Source organism: Epargyreus clarus, unplaced genomic scaffold, assembly GCF_041222505.1.
Source record: "Epargyreus clarus isolate Ecla_fem2 unplaced genomic scaffold, WU_Ecla_fem_2.2 ptg000027l, whole genome shotgun sequence".
Classification (NCBI taxonomy): domain Eukaryota; kingdom Metazoa; phylum Arthropoda; class Insecta; order Lepidoptera; family Hesperiidae; genus Epargyreus; species Epargyreus clarus.
The window spans coordinates 3263463-3287937 of NW_027332234.1; the positions used below are offsets into that span (position 1 = coordinate 3263463).

The window sequence follows — 24475 nt, forward strand, 5'->3', positions numbered from 1 at the left end:
AATGAAGAAGCTTTTAATTGTTATATTTTTACAACATAATTAAAAACTTTCATTTTGTTGATTTTTGACGTAAATCTCTGTATTCTTTAATATAAAGAGCTTTTAAGGGCAGGGCGTGGCATTTTAAAATCATATTAGCAGAGACATCTAGGGAAAATGTAGGCAAACATTTATTTACTAAAACGCATAATAGATGTCCGTACTAACAAAAATATTATCACGTTCATCACTTACATAAAAAAAATACTCTTTTAAAATAATCTTACAACAATACTTATAATATTAAACAATAAAAAAAATATTTCAATTTTGGGCTATTTCGCAATTTTTACAATAGGTTTCAAAACGTTTTACGTCCCTAATGACACCGACGTTTGTCATTTTGACATTATCTCTCATTGTCAAGCGAACGTCAGTTCATCAGTTATTCGGAGTTGAATTCGCTCGGCGGATGCGTTGTATCGTAGACGTTGTAAAAGTAGAAATGTAGATATAATTCGGTGACGAATAAATTATAATTATGATAGGATTGGTGATTTACATTGTATCGTAGTGGAATTACATTATTTAATTAATGAGCCAATTTAAATTTAGCTTGTGAAGTAGCATCTCGCTTTTCCTTACGGATGTTCGAAGTATGAAGAGTTTAATAATCGGCGGCTGGTGAAAGTATGTTAAAAATGTTGCGTGCCAAATCGTGAATATATGCCCACCGCTGGAGGCCCATAATTAATGTGAATTTATTCCGTTTTCGAGTGCACAATTCGAACTGATTTCGCTCAACGATAGGATTTGTGAAGTTTGTTTTTGTACTGTTGTGAAGTGGACAATGGCTTTAAAAATGGAACAGAAGAACGACCTTGATTTTATTCTGAAGAATCTATTAGCTGGAGGTATTTACGTGACCTATTTGTTTAAAAAAATAAAATAAACCAAACACAATCTTTGATAGATCACTCGTTTTAGAAGTCATTGATAACGTTAATTTGTTATTAATGAGTTACTATTTTTATCAGATGCTTATGAAATAATATTCATAATTTTAATCAAGTTAAAATTACGTATGAGGTTTATAGACACTATCAAATATTGTTTTGTGTTGATATAGAGTAAGATATGAAAAATATACATATGTAAAACCATCAAAGTTGAAAACAAGTTTTGTATTTTAGAAGAAAGATTTTTTGAAATATGTATTGCCTTAGTTATTATATAATATTATGTCATACATATACTCTGACTTCACAGCAACAGAACAGTCAATACCAGGGCTTTATCAACAATTTTTTGGATAAAAGTGAAAAAAGTTTATAATAACATGTAACACAAAAATTAAAAACTAATACAAAGGTTTAAAAAAGGTAAAAATATACCAGTAAATATGGTCTATGGACAAATGTCACTCGTAATTTTGTAATTTCCTTTTACTATGTTAATTGAAAAAAATATTCAAACCCTTCGCTGTAATCCATGATGGTATACTTATGGATAGATTTTATTGTCATATAATTTTATAGACACCTATATAAATATTTAATGCTCAAAATGAGTCAGTCTGTGATTTCCCAAAATATGTTGTCCTTCATGGGCTTATTCTTATTTGACTTGAATTAGTAGACTTTACATACCTTTAAAATCTTTTCTTTAACAACACCCAGGAGTGCATTTCCTTCATATTTTCAGAAAAATTAAAGGTCCTTTCCTGGGATTTTGAACCATGGGATCCACACTGCAAGGCCATATTACTAAGAGCTAGGCTATTACTGCTCTCATCAAATTGGCTGCATACCCTAAAATTATCTAAGATTCCTACATAAACATTAAAATTGTGCATGTAAACAAAGATCTTTATCAACAGGTGTGGCTGGCATGTGTGCGAAAACAACAGTAGCACCGTTAGACCGTATCAAAATCCTGCTCCAAGCACAGTCGTCACACTATAAACACCATGGTGTGTTCGGAGGACTCGTGGCGATAGTGAAGCAGGAATCCCTCATTGCGCTGTACAAAGGCAATGGTGCTCAAATGGTCCGGATATTCCCCTACGCTGCTACTCAGTTCACAAGCTTCGAGATTTATAAAAAGGTAAGTTTCACATGTCTTTATGCAGAGGTAGACTTGTGGTTTGACTCTGACAGTACTTCCGCCACACCTATTTCTACTAAATTACAATAGTGTGCTGTTGTGTTCTGGTTTGAAAGGTGTGGTGAGTTAGACATATTTTTCCGAGACATTCCAACATAGTTCTAAAGAGTAGCAGCTTGATTACAGATGTCCATGGGCATGTAGCCACTTCTCATTTGCTCATTTTCATTCTGCATGCTTCTTTGCTAGTTCTACATTATAAAAACACCCTGGAGATTACTCCACTACCCGTTACTAATAATTAGTTTTAACCAATCTATACCTACGAAAATTAGAAATTACTTTTATATTTTTTGCATAGAAAAATTGTCTTTTACACTTTAGTACACAAGTAGGTGAGTTTTTTGATGTTATACTCGATAGAATATGTACAATATATTCGTATTCATATCCTTATTCCTTACTTAATATTATTTATTTATTTATTTATTTATTTATTTAATGAAATTTTGTACAAAGATAGTCTGAGACCCGAGAAAGGACATAGGATAGTTTTTATCCCGAAAATCCCACGGGAACTAGGGATGGCGATCTAAAATCGATTAATCGGAGAATCGATCTTTTAGACCCAAAACATCGATTATTTTATTCGATATTAGTAAGGATTTAATCGTAAACTATGCATTTGATCAAGTGATGATCTTTAGTAAAGTTGAAGGTACGAATTTTGATTTTTATGTATGTTAGTATGTTATGTTATTTTCTTTTAAACGCGGGCGAAGCCGCGGGCAAAAACTTGTGTAACATAAAATGCATGTATAGGAGGTATATTAAACTGTACTTACAATAGTAATACCATGGCTCGCCTAATCCTATGTTGGATAAGACAATAGCTGTTATCGTCAAACATTTACACTTGAATTAGATTATTATATCTCTCAAACAATGTGCACCTACAAACGCTATAGCTACTGGTAACAATGCCATATACATATTTGCTAATATGAGACATTCCAGCGTAGTCCACGAGGGTAGCAATGCAGTTGTGGCTGACTTTATGGAGTACTTCAATATTATCTTTTTTTTTTTGATGAGGGGAAAACCTTCAAAAAGAACGCAACCGGAATCCTCTTAACGCGTTGCCCCGTCGGGCTCCGCCCAGATTATCATGACGCTCGTCACTCTTTGTAGAGCATACGATGATATGCGGTCACACATACCATCGTTCTTCTCGGGGTCGCTAGCAGGGCGGTTAGAGCTCCCAATCTTGCCGCCCGCAACCCCGAAAGCTTCCTTTTAGTCGCCTCTTACGACAGGCAGAGGATACCATAGCCTTATTCTGGTCACGGAACTATAGGGACAACTCCAATACTATCTGGGATTGATTAGACATGTCTAATGTCCATGACAGTAGCCATTTAGTCGTATATTCAGGTCGACTGCATATTCATTTGCTATTTCGATATTATGAAAAATATACTTCTTAAAGTTTTCTAAACAGATAACCATATTTTTTTATGAACTGTATGATCCAGCTGTAGCCTGTCGGTCACCTACATTAGATTCAACCAGGTCTGAGTTTGAGAGGATAAAAACATAGTCCTTAATTGCCATAACTCTGTATGTCTTAATGTAGAAAGTTGGCATCGTTTAAAACCACTTAACATACTTTGTTTGTGGATTCTAGTTTGTCTGACAACAACGTAAAACGGATAGGTAGATTTCACAAAAGTACAACGTCAACACCATCAATAAGTTTGGAGTGCAAAGGTTTAAAATTTTGATTTAAAATTAAAATTAAAATAAACGTAAACGTCCTAAAAAAAAACTGGACTTTAAACTAAATGTAAATTCTAAATTTAGTTTAAAGTCCAGTTTTTTTAGGACTTTTACATTTATTTTAATTTTATTTTTTTGTGTAAAAAGCATAGATTAGGTAAATAGTAACAGTTTTATTAAATAAAATGTAAATTATGATATTAGCCTCTAATCCCACATTGTGACACAACTAAAACTGGATTAATCATCGTATTAGATTAGTTAAAACGAGACCCGATTTATTTGTGTGTAATGTATATACTGCGCCAATCTTATCGAATATTTTGATAACGGGAATAACATTCCACTAATGCAGTCTACAAATTTCTTAATATTACACTTGAGAACTAAGTTTTCACGTTTTATTTATTTTTACGTACCGTTTTCAAATTACATGTTTAGCCTAAATTAATGTGGCCTAATATTTCGAATTATTAGAAGGGGGACGTTTTATTTTCCCGGTATTTATATTTTACGTTGCAATTAATATAGGTTACTCATTTTCCAGATAATTAAAATGGAATGTCAAGTTCATAGGTCAAGTAGCTAGGCGCGGAGTTTCGTTCAATACTAATGCAAAATCATCGTTAATTCATATAGTTTCAGATTTCGCCGTCAAGGCCCACTTGCAAATTTCACCCTCTTTATTTATTGTAAAAATAACATTAACTTTTTAGTAGCACAATATTTCGGCTAAAATAATGAATCGATGGATGAATTTATGGAATCAACGATTTTCTTTAAACAAAGAAAAGTAGTTCATAGCCCAATTGAAATAGATGTCACTAAACTCACTAACACTGTGGCCGATAAAGCTACTTACACATATGCCACCGATATATAAACTTGTAGATACGTCACACGCGGGCGCACCTGCCGTCACACCGGTTTTCGTCTTAAAAATTCTTAGGCGATGTCACACCCAGCGACTACGTTGGGTCATTCACATCACTTACACTAGAATAGGTTATTACTTAACGTACCTACTTACGTGCTTAGTTCCGTAACTCAAGAAAAACACTCATTACATTTATTTTAAACTAAGTTTTACCCGCGACTTCGCTTGAGGTCAGGTTTTTTTAAGTTTTATATCTTGGGAACGGTACTTTTTTCGAATAAAGGTCCCCTATGTTTATATTTGAACCCCTGATAACATGTGTATAAAAATTTGTGACAATCGGTCATGTAGTTAAGGCGTGAAAGTGTAGCAACCTTTAAAAGTCATACTGTGTGGTAAGCGTGTTTGAACATAATGAATATATGCAAAGATGAAACACACCTTTGTACTTCCGTTCCATGTCGGCTTAGCGAACATCAAAGTATTCAAATGTTTGCATAGTCTCCCACACTTTCGCAAACTCCGTTGCGCAGAGAAACAACGTACTGCGTTCATGATTTCGTTATACTTCCTGACGATCTTTTCGATAACTGAGATTTGAAATATTGGTACTATTATTTGTCTGGCAACAGTAGCATTTCAAATATTACTACATAATACTATACAGGTACACATGTCTGCCCTCGGCTTAATATAAGTAAGTTATGAACACTAATTAGCTACAAACTTATATCTGATTAGTACGTTGTATGTACATAATGTAAAGTGTTGTATAAAAAGATTGTATACTGTGCTCTTAGTGATAATGTAACCATATTTTGAAGCACTTCAATCAGGACTTGGGCATTCTGAGAAAATTTCGTGTGTCTTTTTTTAAGGTTAATGTATGAAATGTAAAAAAACAAACGTACAATTCAGCGACCAGCAACTTAGGGACATTTACAACCAAGTTTTGTCTCCCTACATTTTATGTTTTAGGGAACTATTTTTAGATTGATTATATTACTAATGGATGTAAGAGTTTTTTAGAAAACGTTTTTATTATTTTTTATCCAAAATTGAAAAGTATTATTAACAAAAAATATACCTTTAATGAAATATACAACCTTTTCTAGTCCATACTGTATTATAATGTTTATTAGGTATATTTTTTTTTACATATTCGCTGACATGCAACCAAACTGGCCGTCGTTAATTTATTGAAATTATTATGTATTTTTTTATTTTAAAATTAGAAACATTACCTTTATAACATCAAATAATACCGTAGACAGAACAGTCTCGTTCAAAACATGAAACATGGACGTCCTCGTACGATGACACGTGGTAAAAACTGGCAACTGTCCTAATAATAAATAGAAAATATTGAATTGCTCATTTCGTTGTCTACAATGTAATCGTGACGTGTAAACCTTCTTCGTACGAACTAAAATAACTCTATTCCACGTGGAGAAAGGGTTACCATAAGTTAAGACATTTATCACAAAATGTAAAGAAAAATCTCGTATAATAGGTAAATATTTGTTTTATGTAGAAAATATTGTTGTCTAAAACATTTCAAAAAAGTCTCATGTGTAAGTAAGCCAGGGATGGACCCTTTCACTGAAGCTCAAGAATTGTTTCACACTAACAAAGTACCTCCCAGCTCGAACTATTGCAAATTAGCCCCAATTCCCACCCTTTGACCGAATTGCAAGAACTACTTTACGCTTAAAATAGTGTGGCGGTTATACCTCCCTGACTCTGCCTTTCACAATAATTCCTTTCATAATATTTAGGATCTCTGCGAAATTGATTAAAATCGTGAATCTTCCCTCCAGGTACGTGACCTCGCGAATGAAGACTCTTTTAATGAGTAAAAATTAGGGCTGCCACCGCTACTTTATAATAAAGTATTGTACGTTATTGGACATATACTTTGAGAAAGCAATAAAGTACATGAAAATAAATATTTCGTTTATACATATTTTATACCTATTTGGACTATTGAATGTGATTTAAATACTTTATAAAAATAAATAATAGATAAAATACTGTCCTTATAGGTATACAAAATAAACTATATCTTCTTCACTGAAGTAAGCAGAAGATAAATATGGGGTTAAGAACATATATTAATTAAGTTAAGTGTTGCTAAAAGCATCAAATAACTTTATTTGTATGATAGGTACATAATATCAATTTTATTATTTTTAATAAAATGCAACCCTAGTCGTTATACGTACAAGTTGAAAGCAGACACTCCTCTTTGAAGTTGTACGAGTGAAAACCGTGAAATATGTCCTAATGTTCCACCTGACCCTGATTGCCTGTCTGGCCAGTCTAGCCATTCATGTTCCGCGCTCGCTGTGGTAAACTTTCGCTGTTTACACGCAGACAGACCACATAATTACCTATATACCACGAGACACACTTTGATTGTAGAATATTATTTGTATTAAAATTCCAGAACCAAGTTAAATGTCACTTACATCAATCCCGTTGTCGTATGAGCTTATATTATACTGTATGTTTTGCGGAAAGTATTTTTAATTTAAAATTAAGTATTTAATTAATGTTTTGTGATTACGAAACTTGAGTGATGTCGTATTAATTGCTCTGTCTGTAGTCTTATAAAGTGCTGTCTATTCAACTCATTACTTCCCTACTGTTGGGCACGGGTCTCCTATCAGACTAAAATGCGTTTTAGGTCATAGTCCACGACGCTGGCCAAGTGCAAATTGGTGGACTTCACACAACCTTGAGTGGTTTTATGAACTCCCAGGTACCGCACGATATTTTCCTGCACCGTTTAAGGAAGTTTTTATGCTCCCATAACTTGAATAATCAAAGGTGCCTGGGATTCACATATACTGAGTAAAATATATTAATTATACAGGCGAGTCGAGCCGGTCAGCCGCCTGAGGTGACCGTTAAGTGGCCTACAATGGCGGCGGCGCGCGAACTCATCTGCTCATTGTTAGTAATCAGGCGCATATGCGATTCTAAGAACTTTTTATATAAGATACCTACAGATTGGGCGCTGAGTCGGCTTCCTGAATTTCGCGTATGTAGTATTATAAAGGCAACTGTCCTAATAATAAATAGAAAAAATATAGAATTGCTCATTTCGTTGTCTACAATGTAATCATGACGTGTAAACCTTCATCGTACGAACTAAAATACATCTTTTGCACTTGAAGAAAGGGGTACCATACTTTGTGACATTTATCACAAAATGACTCTTGTGTAAGAAAGCAGTGATAGCCTAGTGGTTAAGAACTCGGCCTCTCGATCGAGGGGTCTGAAGTTCAAATCCCAGGCACGAACCTCTGATTTTTCAAAGTTATGTGAGTATTACAAATTAATTATCATCATGAGGAAACATCGTGAGGAAACCTTCATACTTGAGAGATTTATAAAAAAATCTCTAAGGTATGTGAAGAGGAGACCCATGCCCAGCAGTGGGACAGTAATGGGTTGATGATGATGTAGTATGTAGGTAAAATAGTAGGTAGATAATACCCAATTTATATCACCAGACGTTGAACGTGTCGTGTCACTCGGGTCAGACAGAATCATATATTTTTACCACGCTTATATAATCTTGACCTTTATGTATGTATCTGGATTATCGTGTATGTATTTGTATGGTATTACGAAATGTGAACTCAATTTTTACTCTCTTCGAACGGTCATATGAATTCAAAATTTGTGAAAATTTAAACTGTCTGTCTATTGTGGTTCAAGACATAGAGGACGGTGACAGACAGACGGACAGGCAGCAGCGGATTAGTAATAGAGTTCCGTTTTTACCCAACTGCCAAGGAAGGGTTATGTTTTTCGCACGTATCTTGTGTGTTTGTCTTTCTTTATTACCCTTACGGTTCGAAATTCTAAAATGCTTTAGGCTGCTATAATAAGACATACATAGGTCCATATTGGTGGTTCAATGGACATCTATATAAATACACTATTTATTCAGGACACCTTATTTAACATACACTGAGATAACATTTCAGAAACAAGGCGAAGTGTTCTATCAATTTGAAACCCCTAAAACACCTGTAAATTATTTTAAACCCCGTTTTATCTTATGTTAAACTGTTGTGTTAAGAAAAACCCATGCTTATCTCGTCTAATCCTCAGGCAATTAGTTCGACTATAGCAAAGTCCATTCTATTTATATACAGATCAAAATAAATACAGTTGCTTACGTGATCGTGAGTTTTTAGTTTACTGCAAAGTTTAACAGGGCATTAATATTGTGAATACTTTCATAATCGTAATGTCAATAGAACATTTTCATATTATTTTATAACAGTGCATCCATTTGTCAGCATAAATTCCGTGATAAACATATGCCTTTTGTAGATGCTTCTCTCGGAATAAGTTTTTTTTAGTTTACTATAAAGCTTAACAAGTACTTTAAGGACAGCGATGGTGATCATTTTTTATGGTAGTTTTTATGTTTTTATATTTTTGTATTTCGTTTTTGTATATATGTACATTTTGTAAATAAGTTTCTATTAGTATATATATATTTTTTTGTTTAATTAGTATTTAATTTTATTGTTTCAAATATTGTATATAACCTTATTATTATTCAATAAATTATCTAGAGAGACAAATCTTACAAAATTGTTTTATATTTATGTTATATAATTTAAGTTATAATATGTTTTACTGAAACTAGAAATAAGTCTATTCTCTCTAACAATATTGGATCTCAGTACTTTAATACTAAAATACGTACAAAACTTTATTGTCAATAGAACATTGACGGCCCGCTTAACGGAGTGATGACCATATCGGACAGACACGCAAAAACAGTTTCGGGTTCGATCCCCGGTCAGACTAAATTTCTATTCGGGGTACTTGTCTATTCGTTTGTGTGTGGCCAATGCAATCAGGGCAAGTTCCTAGTATGGGGCTGTGAGTGCGAAAGCAGTTATATTACGCTCTTACTACACTTAAGAACTCAACTTTAATTCCAGAACTCTTGTTGATTCTTACAAGAGTAACGATAAGGATAACTACGTTGCCAGGCAAGAATCAGCACTATGCTCCATGAACCACAAACATTTGTGGCCACCTTCAAGTTTATATAATTATTAGGATACTCAATAGCAATACATTGTAAGCTAACGGTCTTATTCATAAAAAGTTATAGCACACTTATAACGTTGCTATAGAACGATTGTCAAAAAGTGTTATTCATAAACGCATTTTAGGCACTAAACCGTTCTATAAACCTTCTATAACTTAGAGCCGGTCCACACGGCGCGTTGCGTCAGCGTTGCGTCGACGTAGCGCTGTGGCTGCGTCGTTTTACATACTAATAATCATAGTGTACACACGGTGCGCTGCGTCGACGCAGCGCATACGCGACTGAGCTGCAGCGCACGAGACGAAGCGGGCGGGGGAGTACTCACTTACGGAGCGTTACGACTCCGTCGTAGTAACGCTGCGTTGGCGCAGCGCCCGTGTGGCCGGCTATGCGTAAAACCTTTGCGTTGCGACGACGCAACGCTGACGCAACGCGCCGTGTGGACCGGCTCTTATAGAGGCCAGAACCCTACTATAACAGTGCTATAAGGCAAAGATGGCCGACTCTCAACAGCTGATTCGTGATTACTAACCTAATTTGACAATACGTTTTTAATAAATTATGTCAATGTCCATTTTGTATACAAACTTGAAATAATTTATTTTAATATCCGATAAATAACATTATTATATCACTATTTTAAATTACAATGCAAATTTTACAAAGCTTAGATTATTAAAAATCTAGAAAACCGTCCACTTCGAAGAACATTGCACCAAAGAGTGATCTGTTTTCATTAGATTATAGGAAGCGTTATCGCTTTAATAAATCGACAGTAAATTTTATAATTGATCTCGTACGTAATGATCGTAAATTAGATCGCAGAGGTCCTGGTACACCTTCTGAAATACAGGGTTTCCTGCCATAAGATATTGCGAATGTTTACAAAACGAAACTTAATTGAATTTAACTTTATATAATTATATCAATATTACATAAAACATTAATATCCAACCAATTTTCACTCCTTTATCTTTTAACAACTTTTGCTTCACATCCCATTTTAACAAATAAAATATTTTTAAATTCGCGGTATTTACAAATACAATGACACTGACATGTGATTTGGTTTTATCCACAACCCATTGACAAGAATGTCAAGACAGAATATTTTTTAGTACGAAATAATGTCATTTAATGATGTTTATCTATGGATATTCGTCAATTTGTTCGCCGAACTTCACTATAATGGCAACATTTTCATTTATAGTTGACTTTAGCGACACATTAGTTATAGAAGGTTTATGGAACGTTTATGAATAAGCAATTTTATAGAACGTTTTATAAGCTTATTGAACACTTTAACTAATGAGTGCTTAAAACCTTCTATAAGCATTTTTTATGAATAAGACCGTAAGTATTTAAAATCTGAAGCACGTTCGACCAACAAACTAATTTTCACCTCATTAATTCGGACACGGTAGGTCGCTGACGTGGGCACGAACACATACAAACACATATACTGTTTATTTAACACATATAAGTAATTACACACACCTAAGTACCAACTTGTCTGTATTTTTTTATAATTAAACCACGTAATTAATCATAAAAATCGATAAGACTGACGAGCTACCTAATGGAAAGTCGTCACCGTCGCCTATCGACCTTTGCAACACCAGAAGAGTTGCTATTGATCCTCAGCTTTGAAGGAGAGCTCTTTTTGCTACAATTTGATGTGGATGGAACTTCATATTTCGGCGAGTGGTGTGATGAAGGAAGAATGACATATGCACCAGGTCATATAGTTCCTCAAAACCTCTCACCATTTTAATTCTTCTAGAACATGAATATTTTAAAGGTAATTTCTTCGGTAATTAAAAATAACTACCATTTTCTAAGTTCTTATGCTTTTTTGCATGAACATTTAATGTAATGAAATAACAATTTAATAATTGCAACGTTATGACAGGAAACACCTCAACTACGCAAATAATAACATTAATTTACTTAAATTGTTTTCATTTAAGAAATTAATATCTAACATTAATTTCAAAATAATTGTTATATTCAGTTATAAATTATAAATGTTTATAAATGACGTCAACATGGCCTCACAATTCCTATACATGTTTAATTATATTTATTTATAAAACCTCACTAAATAAACGATACATAGATTATAAAGAATGAAATACATAATTGCAATTTATTAATTTTGTTAATTATTATGAAAAATTAGCTTGATGAATTTTAACGAGTCACGCAAAAAGCACATTTGGTTGCATAATATACCTACTAATTATTCGCGTCGTATATCCAAAGAAATTATTTTAAATGTGAGCTTGGTGTTGCTTGACATTCAAATTTACATTTTATGCAATATTTTTAATTATGTGTACACCGGTCAATTGAAAACTCAGGTGCCACCTGTTATGAGAAACTACAAAAGCACCGTCAGCTAATTAATATTTTTTTATTCTGTTTTCTTAGGAATAAACTTATTTCGCGAAGTCACAGAGAACTTCTATTGAGGCCTCATAGTGTTCCTCTAGACGCCTTAGTGGAGACAAGGCATCCTATTACTCCATAAATCCGACAGCATTAGATTTTTCAATTGCAACATTTTTGTTTTTTTTCTTTTATACGTGGGGAAACCCTCATGGGTTCCTCTCTGCCACGCGCGCCACCTCGAGGCCTATTTATGACGCAGGACACCCCCGTGCCCTACGCCATGCCTCCGTTATGAGGGTAGGAGATGGGCGTGGGGAACCCTTCTGCTACGCCCGGTTTTCCGGCTGCGGATAAGGAGGTCTGAGGTTCTCTCTCTCTCCCTCTCCGCAGCCTCCTTGCATACTGAAGTGATTCGCTAACGTACTTTCAAGTGCAACATAACCCAACCCAACCTAACCCTTACAGTACCTAAGCGGCCTCAGCATACCCCTAGTGCAACACGGCGACAAGTTCATAGCGGGCGCGGCGGCGGGCGTCACGGCGGTCACGCTCACCTACCCGCTGGACACCATCCGCGCGAGGCTGGCCTTCCAGATCACGGGGGAACATCGGTACACCGGCATCGCGCATGCGGCTACTACTATGTTTAAGACTGTAAGTTTGTGATGGTTGACAGCTTACATCAGTATTTTCTTACTGAAAACTTTAGTAGTTTTACTCGAACGAAAAGGGATTTCTCTTGGTCGAAATTCCCCGTAAAATACCCACCCTACCGTCGTCCTCCCCGGTAAGAAACTCAGGAATTACCTTTTGGTTAACTGTGTCACATCACAATACACTGTCGTAACGATTAAGCCCATAGAGATTGACCATAGTGGTAAATCACTAAAGGCTATCAGGTATTATCGCAATTGACTGCATTTACATGAATATTTCAGAATGTTCCTAGCAATCATAGAATGTCCCCGATATTAATAAGCAATCGCACATCGGTACAGGATTGCAAATTATAATTATACCCATTCTCAGGAGGGTGGCATCCGCGCGCTGTACCGAGGGTTTGTACCAACCATGGTGGGAATGGTCCCGTACGCCGGCTTCAGCTTCTACTGCTTCGAGTCGCTCAAGTACCTCTGTATGAAGTATTTACCTACTACGCTGTGTCGGAAATGCGAGCGGAACACGGGTATGTAATATGCATAATATATGTATAATGTATATTTTTAATATAGGAGTAGCAGATGAGTCTAGTCTGCAGTCCATGTGATGGTAAGTGGCTACAGCCGCCCATGAACATCTGTAATCAACTCCAGTGGGGTAAAAAAAATACCTGTAGTGGTATGCCATCGGAGTCGAACCACGGAAGATTCGACCATTTTCGACCATAAATACTAATAATTATTGGATATAAATCCACCGTAATATAACAACACACTATTTCAGATTAAATTCCGCTCTACAACAATACTACCAATTTAACGTACAGTGTGTTAAGTCTGAATTACATCCTCATCATTATCTCCTTATTACATCAGCTACCAGCTAATAAAAGTCCCGTCAAAATCGGTCCAGCCATTTCAGAGATTAGCCAGAACAAACAGACAGACAGACAAAAATTAAAAAAAAATGGTATTTTGGTGTATGTACCGTATATACAGGGTGAATTTTTCAAACGGGCCTTCAGGGCCAAATCCGAAACTATAAGGATTAGCGAAAAATGCTGAAAGGAGTTACGAGGCCGATTTTGATAAAAACTAAAACTGCATCATTAGTTTTTTAAAATATCTTTTTCCCTAGCCGGGAATCGAACCAGTTAATTTTGAAAAAAATACATCCTCTATATTATTCCTCTATGTGATAGTGTTGCTTATAAGGATCAAATTCTGGGAAGTAATGATAAATGACAAACTGAAGGAAAAGCCTCAATTTAAGGAAAATACATATTTTTTCATATTAATTTGGCAGTTAAGTTCCCGCCATTCATTAATATAAACATTTGGCGAACAAAAATTTTTTGGGGCCTATTATTTTAAATCATTCGAAAGCTAACGTTTTGTTCTCCAATAAATTATATATTTATGTTGGACTTGGTTAAGGTTATTTTTAGGACCATTATAATAGATTTTCAACTTCCTACGTGCGGAGTTGCGTTTAATACAGATGTATAGTTGACTATTTGCGAGAATGGCGTTGGCGAATGAGCCAAAACCGATTGATTACTAAACAAAGAGATAAAGAAAATCATATCTAACGTTGAAAATAAGTTTTAAACAACAAACATAAAATTTTACTAATTAATCAGTTATCTATTTTTATTAAAAAATCAATCTTAAAATCGGCGGAAACTTAGTTTCCAACCTATTACTTTCTCATACTAAGCCGTATGTCAAGGTCATAACATCGAAGAATTAGTTAATTAACCAACAAATTCTTCGATGTTATGACTTATGTATAGTCTTTAAGGATATTAAGTCATAAATCCTTAAATCATATGTTATGTATAATCCTTAAGGATTAGTATGCCAATGTATGAAAAAATATGTATTTTCTTTAAAAAAATCCTTTTCCTTTAATTTGTCACATAACATTACTTCCCTATCAGACACTATCAGATAGTGGAATAATATAGAAGGTGTATTTTTTTTTCAAAATGAACTCGTTCGATTCCCGGCTAGGGAACAAGTTATTTTAAAAAAGTAATGATGCAGTTTTAGTTTTTATCAAAATCGGCCTCGTAACTCCTTTCACCATTTTTCGCTAATCCTTATAGTTTCGCATTTGGCCCTGAAGGCCCGTTTGAAAAATTCACCCTGTATATTCATATGCATGTAGTAAAAAGCGGTTATTTCAATAATAGAAATAGGTACTCCAATTTTATTTATACGTATAGATATATTGAATTTGATATTTTATACGTTATTTTTTTAAATTAAAAAATAGGTTTGAAAGGCTAATGCTAAATAACATATAACAGGTGGTCTGGTGCTGACGGTGCCGGGCAAGCTGGTGTGCGGCGGGCTGGCGGGCGCGGCGGCGCAGTCCGTGTCGTACCCGCTCGACGTCACGCGCCGCCGCATGCAGCTCGCCTGCATGGACCCGCGCACTGAGAAGTTCGGGTGAGCACTGACCAATTGATATCTTCTAAACTTGACTTAAAAAAAAAAACAATTCAATTCAATTTTTCTACACATCCCTAAGCTTGACTGGGAGAAAATGCTATTTAGCATTAAGTCCGCCTTCTACACCGCATTGTTTTTACATGGTCAATAAAGAGTAAATAAATAAAAATAGGCGTAACTGATAGGCACTGTATATTATGCACTCACAGCCCCACACTAGGATTCCCTGTGTCGTGGGTGCCATGGACACACACATAGATATATGCTCAAACACCCAGATCCAGAAACAGACACCTAAATTTATCATTTAAATATGTATCTGCCTGATCGAGGTTCGAAACCGGGACACACACGCTCCGCCACACGGCTCGTCAAACTCTTAGTTGGCTTTAAAATGGCGACTTAGAGGAGTATAAAATATATCTTGGTCTGTAAATTCTATCAGCTTAAAAAGGTGCTCGGTTATTTTTTTAGACACGCATTAAGATAAAACTTTATATGAAATACTAAGTAAAACCTATAAAACATATATAAATATTAATTGTGTTTGGATTTTTTTCTGAATTTCCTTTGCTCCTCTTTTAAATGTCTTTTATACAGTTAAAATCAATAATAACTGTAATATTAGGAAAACAACTAAACCGATCTTAACGGGACTCACGGGAACCTAAACAACAACGGACTAAAGCATAACTTACACATAATGCATACAAAGGCTCGAATTTTTATTACATCTGATAAGAAAACCTAAATACATATGAATTTATACAATAATCCGTACATTACATTTATTATAAATATAAGAATATAATCGCGTGTTTAAAACCACAACGCGGAAACCGCTAATTATTTTCCGCTACGTGATGCCAAACATTATGATCGGTTTGAATTCAACGCTGTGTGCATATTGTTGATGATAGCTATATTTAGTCATTGTGTCGCATATGCTATGTTAAATATTTTGATTGATTGCAAAATGAGATAGATGTGACTCGGATATGTATGTACATATGTATAGCATGCCTCTACACCTTTGAAATAAACATAAGACACAACGTTAAAATTTTATATTATTTTATTTTGAATAACAAAGAAGCGTGCAGTTCCTTATGATACGTAGTCACTGCAGTGCAATCTTAATTCAATGTCAATATTGAAGTACCTAATCCTTACGTTACCATAGTGTTTATCATAGTCAACCTTTTAAACCAGAACACTAGTTTTATCACAGCTGCTAAAGCGCAAAAAACATAAGTGTAATTATATGAAAAATAGTGATTTTTTGCTGTAATCATTCAACTATATTTTCTTTGAAAATTTAAACTTTAATCTATGGTAATAGAAATTAATCTTCAATTTTAATATAAATAGTTTATTATTAACATCCAAGCATAGTCATTAATTTTATTTCCAAACTATGTTTATTATATCTAGTTATATTATTTTTATGTAAATAAGTAATAATGTTCTTGCACAATATTTTAATTTTTAAGTCTTGCACCTTATAAGTATCTGTACACTATCATAATCTTAACTATTCCTGTATAATATTAACCTATGTATTGTTTCTGATTGCATAATTCTTGCACATGGTGTTGGCAACACTAACAGAAGGTTGGTATAGATTTTTTTATTGTTCATCTATTAAATCATTTATTTTATGTTCATAATATTCATAACATATATCTATGCGCCAGTTCACATAATCCCCTGTTATTTATAATCAGTCTATCTAATGTCTTGCCTACTAAAGATTGGAATTGGACCATTTCGACGTATTAGTAATTGTCAATATTTGATCTTTGGTAAGCAAAATTTGGGTAGATTGAGTATCAATAACCGTCGTAATTCGGTCGGACTATTGTATATAATAGATAAATCTAAATATATATAACTCAAAGGTGACTGACTGACATAGTGATCTATCAACGCACAGCCCAAACCACTGGACGGATCGGGCTGAAATTTGTCATGCAGGTATGACAAATTTTAGCCCGATGTTATGACGTCGGCATCCGCCAAGAAAGGATTTTGATCAATTCTACCCCCAAGGGGATAAAATAGGGGATGAAAATATTACTTTGTAACGCGAGCGAAGCTGCGGGCAAAAGCTCGTATGTCGCTTACATCTTTTAATATGCATGATATCTTGACATAATACCATTATGGTGATTGGGCAATTGCATTTTTCTCAACGTTATACCTATAAGAAACTTCCATAGAGGAACAGAAATAATGTTCCGGCATTTATAAGTATAAATATGATATGTACCTGAAAACCTAAAAGGCCAAAAGTATTAAAACGTATTTATTAATGCAAAATGCAATTTAATAACCTGTCATGAGTCTTAATTTTACGATTTAATTCAAACATAATTAAATTAATTAAAGTGAATGGAGTCTTAATTAAGCAACATTCTAATTATGTACTTGTTAATTTTAATATTAAATTATATTTTTACGAACGTAACGATCATATAAATTCCTTCACAAAGCTGCAATGTCACGATTGCTAAATATAATTAAAGTGATGTTTAGAAGCCAAAAAAATCAAATGCTTCACTAAGTGATAGAAATAAATACATATTCGAGTTATATCGAAATTCATTGCATTCTCAGAGTTAAAGAACCCGATAGAGTTCCATAGTGTGTTGTCAATAAAATTCGTTGCGTACACTTTCTGTGGTTAACAATAAATGTATCACTTACATAACCATCATCATCAACCCATTACTGCCCCACTGCTGGGCACGGGTCTCCTCTCATAATGAGAAGGATTAGGCCATAGTCCACAGCGCTGGCCAAGTGCGTATTGGTAGATTTCAAATACCTTTGCGATTTTTTTTTATAAATCTCTCAGGTATGCAGGTTTCCTCACGACGTTTCCCTTCACCGTTTCAGCGAGTGATAATTAATTTCTAATAGGCACGTAATTAAAAAAAACCAGAGGTACTTGCCTGTGATTAGAACCTCGGACCCCTCGATCGAGAGGCCGAGTTTCTTAACTACTAGGCTATCATTGCATAACCATAGTCACGACATAAAGTGCTTTTCAGTCATAAAGTTAGCTTTGCATCAACTATGTAGTAACCTTTCTTTATCTTGTCTTTTAAAATTCACAGCATGGGTATGGTGAAGACCCTGACCCTCATATACCGCGAGAACGGTATAGTGAAGGGTTTGTACCGCGGCATGAGCATCAACTACATCCGAGCGATCCCAATGGTAGCCACATCCTTCTCCACCTACGAGCTTATGAAGCAACTCCTCCAACTGGACACCGGCATGAAGGTCTCGTAGAAGATGTGTTGACTACGTTTTACTACTGGAGGTCGTAAGCCATAGACAAGAGAAAATAGACTCCTAATTCGTAATCATTTTTCGTAAAGAAAAGGCTTATGAACTCATAAGCAATGATAGATTTGTATTAGCACGCCATGTAATGGTAATGTATTAAAATAAGATTTGTTTTGTCATTCAAGAGTCTTCAAGAGATTGTAGGAGTCTATTTTTATTCTTTATCCATGACTACAGCATAATCTCCCCAGTAAGTTAGTAAGTGGCGGCATAAGGAAATAGTACAGTATTTTTACATAGACAAGACAATAGATGTTTTAAGACTGTATTTTGATAGGTGAAGGAACTGTACAGGGCGGTTGTGTGTAATAATAATAAACAATATATTATATTGTATTGAAAGCTATGCTTCCAAATAGTTTTATTAAAACGATTGAGAAACAAGAACAATATGTATGTGAATACAATATTTGATTCTGGTCTGGTCTTTGTTAAAAAATGGTATAAAAATTATTACATTATTTAAAACGTATATTAAATTATTGCATGCTACTGCTAAATTTCTGCAGTATCAGCATTTGGTTAATGTATGCGCTCTCGATATCTAATTAACGCCTTATAAAAGCTTTTTAGTAAGCGACCAAGTTAAAGAAAGGCAAGAAAAAAATCCCTAATATAGGGGAAGTGTTATTTTAAAAGCAGGTCTTGGATTTTTGACATCTCAATTGTATTACTTCTATTCTTATTTCGTGGTATAAGTTATTTTATGCTAATGCCCTTGCATTTAAATATTTAAAAAACGATTATTATATACTCTATGACTGTCTATATTTTGAATATGACTTAAAATATGAATCGGGTATTCTAAGTAATAATAAAAAATAAACAATAAGTACCAAGTAAATTTGTTTAAGAAAATGACTGAATTGTATAAATACAATTTTAGATTCATACATTGTAACTGATATAAATGACATGTACATAGTGCTTACGTCATAATATATCTTCAACCCGTCGACTCCAACATATTAAGATTCCATCCACGTCTGTACTTGTGGTGCTTATCTTGTGCGCGGTGGAAAGACCTTCAGATGAACTCTTAAAATGAGATTTATATCTCAAAGTCAAGTTGATGTTGCTAGTATGAATGATAGCGCCCTATACCATCGTGAATAGGTATTAGATTACGGCCCTAGTAAGCTACTCCTGAAGCATCGGAGATCGCATCTAGCAAAATCGTAAGTTAGGCCTGAAGCATTGGGAATTGCATAGATGCAAAATCATGTTTTGTCGATTGTTGCGTTCAGTCGCGACATAGACACATATTTTAGCGTTCAATTGTTTTATCTAGCGCCCAAATCAATTGTCTCACGACGCTCAAACATGGGGTGTAGCTTTCGATCGCTACATCTAATTTTGGTAAAACTAAATCGTCAATTGCCGTTGCCAAAAGATTAATGTCTGGCGGTGCCCTTTCATTTAAATATCCACGTAAAGTCACAAACTACTTGCGAAACTGAAAGATATAAAGGAGTTTAAAATTTCAAAAACAACTAAATGAAGAATAATTTCTAATGTCTAACAATTTGTTAAAATAATAAGTCATACATTTAAAAAAAGAGCCCCTTATTTTTATAAAAAATAATAATGGTAAGTGAGATGTAAAACAGTATTTCAAAGATGCCTTGTTCAAAACAACATTCTTTTTAGAAGGAACTCTTTGCAATTTTGAAATGTTTTGTCACAAAAACTAATAACTGCAAGTACTAAGTACATAAACCTTTCCTACAATGTAGAAGAAAGTACTTTACGAATCTACTATAAAATAACTTGGGGGAACCATAATTTCCCTTTGATGTAGTAGGCATTATAAACTTATTTATTAAGATATTGATTTATATAAGTGATGTTATTACTTAAATACTGTTGTAATAATTTCTTTACGTAGGTTGTCAATTTAAATTCAATTATATTTATTTGTCGTAGGCAATATTTATTTTTGTATGCAGTTAATGTAGTAACATTTAATTAATTTGTTATTTATTTCGTTACCAAAAGTGCATTATGTAAAACGTGCAATTGTTTATCTATTTCATAAAATTTAAGAACAAAAATTGTAACAGAATTTACGACCAAACTATTGTATTCTATAATAAATAAAAATGTGACACACCAGACTTGCTTTACAGTGCAAAATGTAATTTTAAATATAAGGATATATATTTTTTCAAAATTTGTTTCATTTCCTTCGCCTCGTTGAGGTTCTATTGCACGAATTTCACGCGTGCATTTGATTTTTTACTTTATTATAAACTCACAAATATATTTTTTGATTAAATGTGCTAGATGTTGGTAAATATTACTAAACTTGTCACTTCATTTACAACGAATATTCAATTCAAAGTATGGTTATTACGAAATAAAACTGCATTGAGCTACTAAACTATAAAAGTCACAAGGAACCGCGTGCAGTCAATTACAACAACACACAACTGCATACAGACTACCTCCCGGAGTCATTCGTACAATTTATTCGCTAATATTGACTGCTAGCCCACTGATCGTCTTAAAGATCATATTATACTATTTTGGCCAACGATAGAGCCATTTTTTACTTCCTAGTGCGTAGTAATGTAAGGCAAGATTTGAATTTCTAATCAGATATAATGCGTATTCGTAGTTTGTTAGTGAGATTGTCGAGCTATACTTAGATAAACTATTTCATGTATGGTAGTTTATAAATATTTAGTGGCCCCAAAATAGACCTACAATATATTTAATTATAGCAACTCAAAATAGTTTAAATGATTATACTTATATAAATAAATAATAATACTATAGGAGAAAAAAACAAAATGGTTAATAAAATTAATCCCTAAACCATGGGATATGAAGAAATAATAGAAATGTGTTTATTATAATTAATTTTATTATCTAATTCCTATCAACGGGCATAGTACAGAGTTGTAAGAATAAATTGTTTTAAACGGTTTCTTTTATATTTAGTTTATTGCCATTGCTGTATATAGAAGTGTTTCAGAAGTTTGAATATCATATACAATTATAATTAGCGCAATATCATACAGTGCCGTTCACTCCATTTTACAACATCCGCTTCATATAAAAGATCTTACACGCTTGTTATTTTTTTTCGAAACGTAGATTACCTATGCAGTTTGCCAGGAAAGCCTTAATTTAAGTTTGAGCTTCGATTGCGTGAAATAATGCTAGCAAAAGCCGTAAAATTAACCTTACGCAACAATGTCATCGAATTAAAATTATAATTTTCATTTCACACAAGTGAAGCTCACTTTTATACATTTTTTTTGTGTTTTTTTGGATATTTTATTGATGATTACCTATAACTTACATACTTAATACTTAGATCGACGAAACGTGTGGCTTTAGATGTCATTGGTGGGTAAAGTCTTTGTATAAATCAGTACACACGTTTTTATATATCGAATTGAAGTGCATGAAAATAATAAATTTGGAAATGTAAGTTTGTATGCGACTTCAAATACCAGGAATTGCCTTAAAATTAACGATGGCACTGACAAAAGAAACAACTCAATGTCAAAGTCTAAATAAGTGTTGGTGTTGTGTGGAATTACTTCTGTCAGTAGATTACATTAGAGGGAAGGAGATGCCTGTCGCTAAATGAAATGTAGGCATTACTAAAATATTCACAATTTATGATTAAATTAGATTTTAAATAGCCACTACCAGATTAATTTATTGCTAAGATGTTTATTGATCTGTTTAAAACTTATCCCGCTTTCCATAACACGTCACTAACATTTTCATATAAAATACTATGTAATATTTCTGTTATTGCCTCCCTTGGATGTTGCGTGACAGTACATTTGGGGAACATCAATATTTTCAACTGTAAACTTATGAAATGAAACGCCTTGTATTTAGGTATTTACACATTACCTAAAATAATAATGAAAATGTATAATAAAAAAAAAAACTATTAAAGCTCCACTCTTGTGAATCACTTTATTCCATGTTAAACAGGTACTGTGGCACAAGAACAGGAGAATTTAGAAAACTAACCTCGAATTATTATACTATTCGGACATTTTGTGACAGAATGGCCGCATTTCAATCTACATTTATCTAAATATCTAATACTCTCTTCGTTCGCTTCCACATCAGGCGCGTATATTATAACTTACGTAAATATTTACCATAAATCTACGCCATTCTGTCATAAAATTAAATGCACACTATTGTTCGACGCAAGTACACGCCAACGGACGCGCGGTCCGTCGGCGAGCACCGCGCATTGCTCGGGAGAAGCGTAACGAGTCATTGTACATAAAAAAATTACATAACTGAATAGTCCATTTTAAATAGATCAATTGTAAAGATTAAAACTAAAGATACAAAATGGGACTCTACAATTTTTTGATCTACATGTAACATACTCGAAAATAATATTCCCATCATTAATAACTCGTGTATGACGTGACAACCCAGCTTCCATGCGGTGAATGTGTGATAGTCACCAAAGATCATTATGGTGGTATGTCCATTCCCCGGTCGGGACGATACTATGGTGACATATTATATTCGAATGGCGGAAATAAAACTACCGTGATAGCAAACGTACGCCGTTTAATGAGGTCTAAGTGTCTTTGATACATCGAGAGTTATACATACAATAGTGTATCCGGTCGCGCAATGAACATACCGCCATACCGCCGCCGTACCGTCTCCGTCAACGAGCTCACACTGCACGCCACTCGTTACAATTAATTTATCGTTACCTACTCGCATACTTCTTAGCGCTTCTAGTTTAAACGAAGCGTGCGAACACCGTCTCAGCACGTCGCACCGCCCGTTGATGCACGAACTTACAATATTACTTTTAGTATATATATATAAATATATAGACGAATGCGTACAACATACAATTAGAACACTTCTAGTTACACGATAAAAGAAATGTCTGTGCAACTCTTAAGCTTAACTAAAGGAATTCGAACTAACTGGCATGAGTTTCAACTGGGAGGAGTGAATGTAACGCTGCGATCGAACGATTGCGACGGGTTTCATTCGCGTCGATTCTCCGATTGGCGGGCGTTAAATGCGTATACAAAGACAGGTGAGCACATTGCCGCCTTTTAATTAATAATTAGTCTATCTATGCTTTGCGTACTGAAGATCGATATTTGACAATTTTTGCATATTACATAATGTCAAATTTTGATCTCTAGAAGGTAAACATTGGATGGATCGATTATTAATACGGGCGTATAATCCATACTTCTGAGATCAAAGGACATAAAATTTCGGGCATGACGATGCTTTGTTATTGAATAAAAGTGTCTTTACGCTCCTTGAGCTGCGAACCCATCGATCTATACTTAAATCACCTGTCACCGTACAAACTCAACGCGCATGAAAAAAAAAGAGGACAAATCCTAAAGCCCGCTCCACATTCTCGCGAGAATTTCGCGAGAACGCGAGAAAAGCATGAGAACCGAGAGCGTGGAGCCTATACGAAACGGGTTTTCCTCGCGTTCTCGCGCGACCCTCGCAAGATTCTCGCGAGAATGAGGAGCGGACCGAGCACGTGGTCGAGTTGTTCCCTAATCGCGCGGCGTGTCGGCCGGCGGTGCGGGTCAGGGCGGCGGTCAGGGCGGTGAGGGCGGCGGGGCGGGCGGCGGTCAGAGCGAGGCGAGCCAGTGCAGGCAGCGCGCGAGGCGGGCGGCGAGCGCGGGGCGGGCGGCGCGGCGGCGGCGGCGCAGCGGCCCGCCCGCCCGCCCAGCGCCCACGGCCGCGCGCGGGGAGTGCGCCGCCACTGGGAAACAACAAACATGT

The 24475-nt window shown here is 34.8% G+C and overlaps 2 protein-coding genes across 2 annotated transcripts in view; one reads left to right on the plus strand and one right to left on the minus strand.

Moving 5' to 3' along the window:
- The first annotated feature begins 403 nt into the window (after positions 1–403).
- On the plus strand, positions 404–18746 carry LOC140754002 (solute carrier family 25 member 16). Its single transcript, XM_073088896.1, has 6 exons — positions 404–893; positions 1859–2085; positions 12690–12878; positions 13254–13410; positions 15199–15340; positions 18466–18746. The coding sequence occupies exons 1-6, from the start codon at positions 830–832 to the stop codon at positions 18641–18643; spliced, it is 957 nt and encodes a 318-aa protein (XP_072944997.1). The 5' UTR covers positions 404–829; the 3' UTR covers positions 18644–18746.
- A 2805-nt stretch (positions 18747–21551) lies between these two features.
- The window catches only part of mts (protein phosphatase 2 catalytic subunit mts), a 33900-nt gene continuing 30976 nt past the window's right edge, over positions 21552–24475 (minus strand). Inside the window, exon 7 of the mRNA XM_073089117.1 lies at positions 21552–24455. The gene's annotated coding sequence lies outside the window, so the exon portion shown is untranslated. The remainder of the gene's footprint in view (positions 24456–24475) is intronic.

Excerpts from the sequence above, each read along its gene's own strand:
- LOC140754002 (XM_073088896.1), top strand. The coding sequence starts at position 830 with ATGGCTTTAAAAATGGAACAGAAGAACGACCTTGATTTTATTCTGAAG. Across the intron at positions 12,879-13,253 it reads CTACTACTATGTTTAAGACT|GAGGGTGGCATCCGCGCGCT; the intron begins GTAAGTTTGTGA and ends ACCCATTCTCAG. Across the intron at positions 15,341-18,465 it reads CCGCGCACTGAGAAGTTCGG|CATGGGTATGGTGAAGACCC; the intron begins GTGAGCACTGAC and ends TAAAATTCACAG.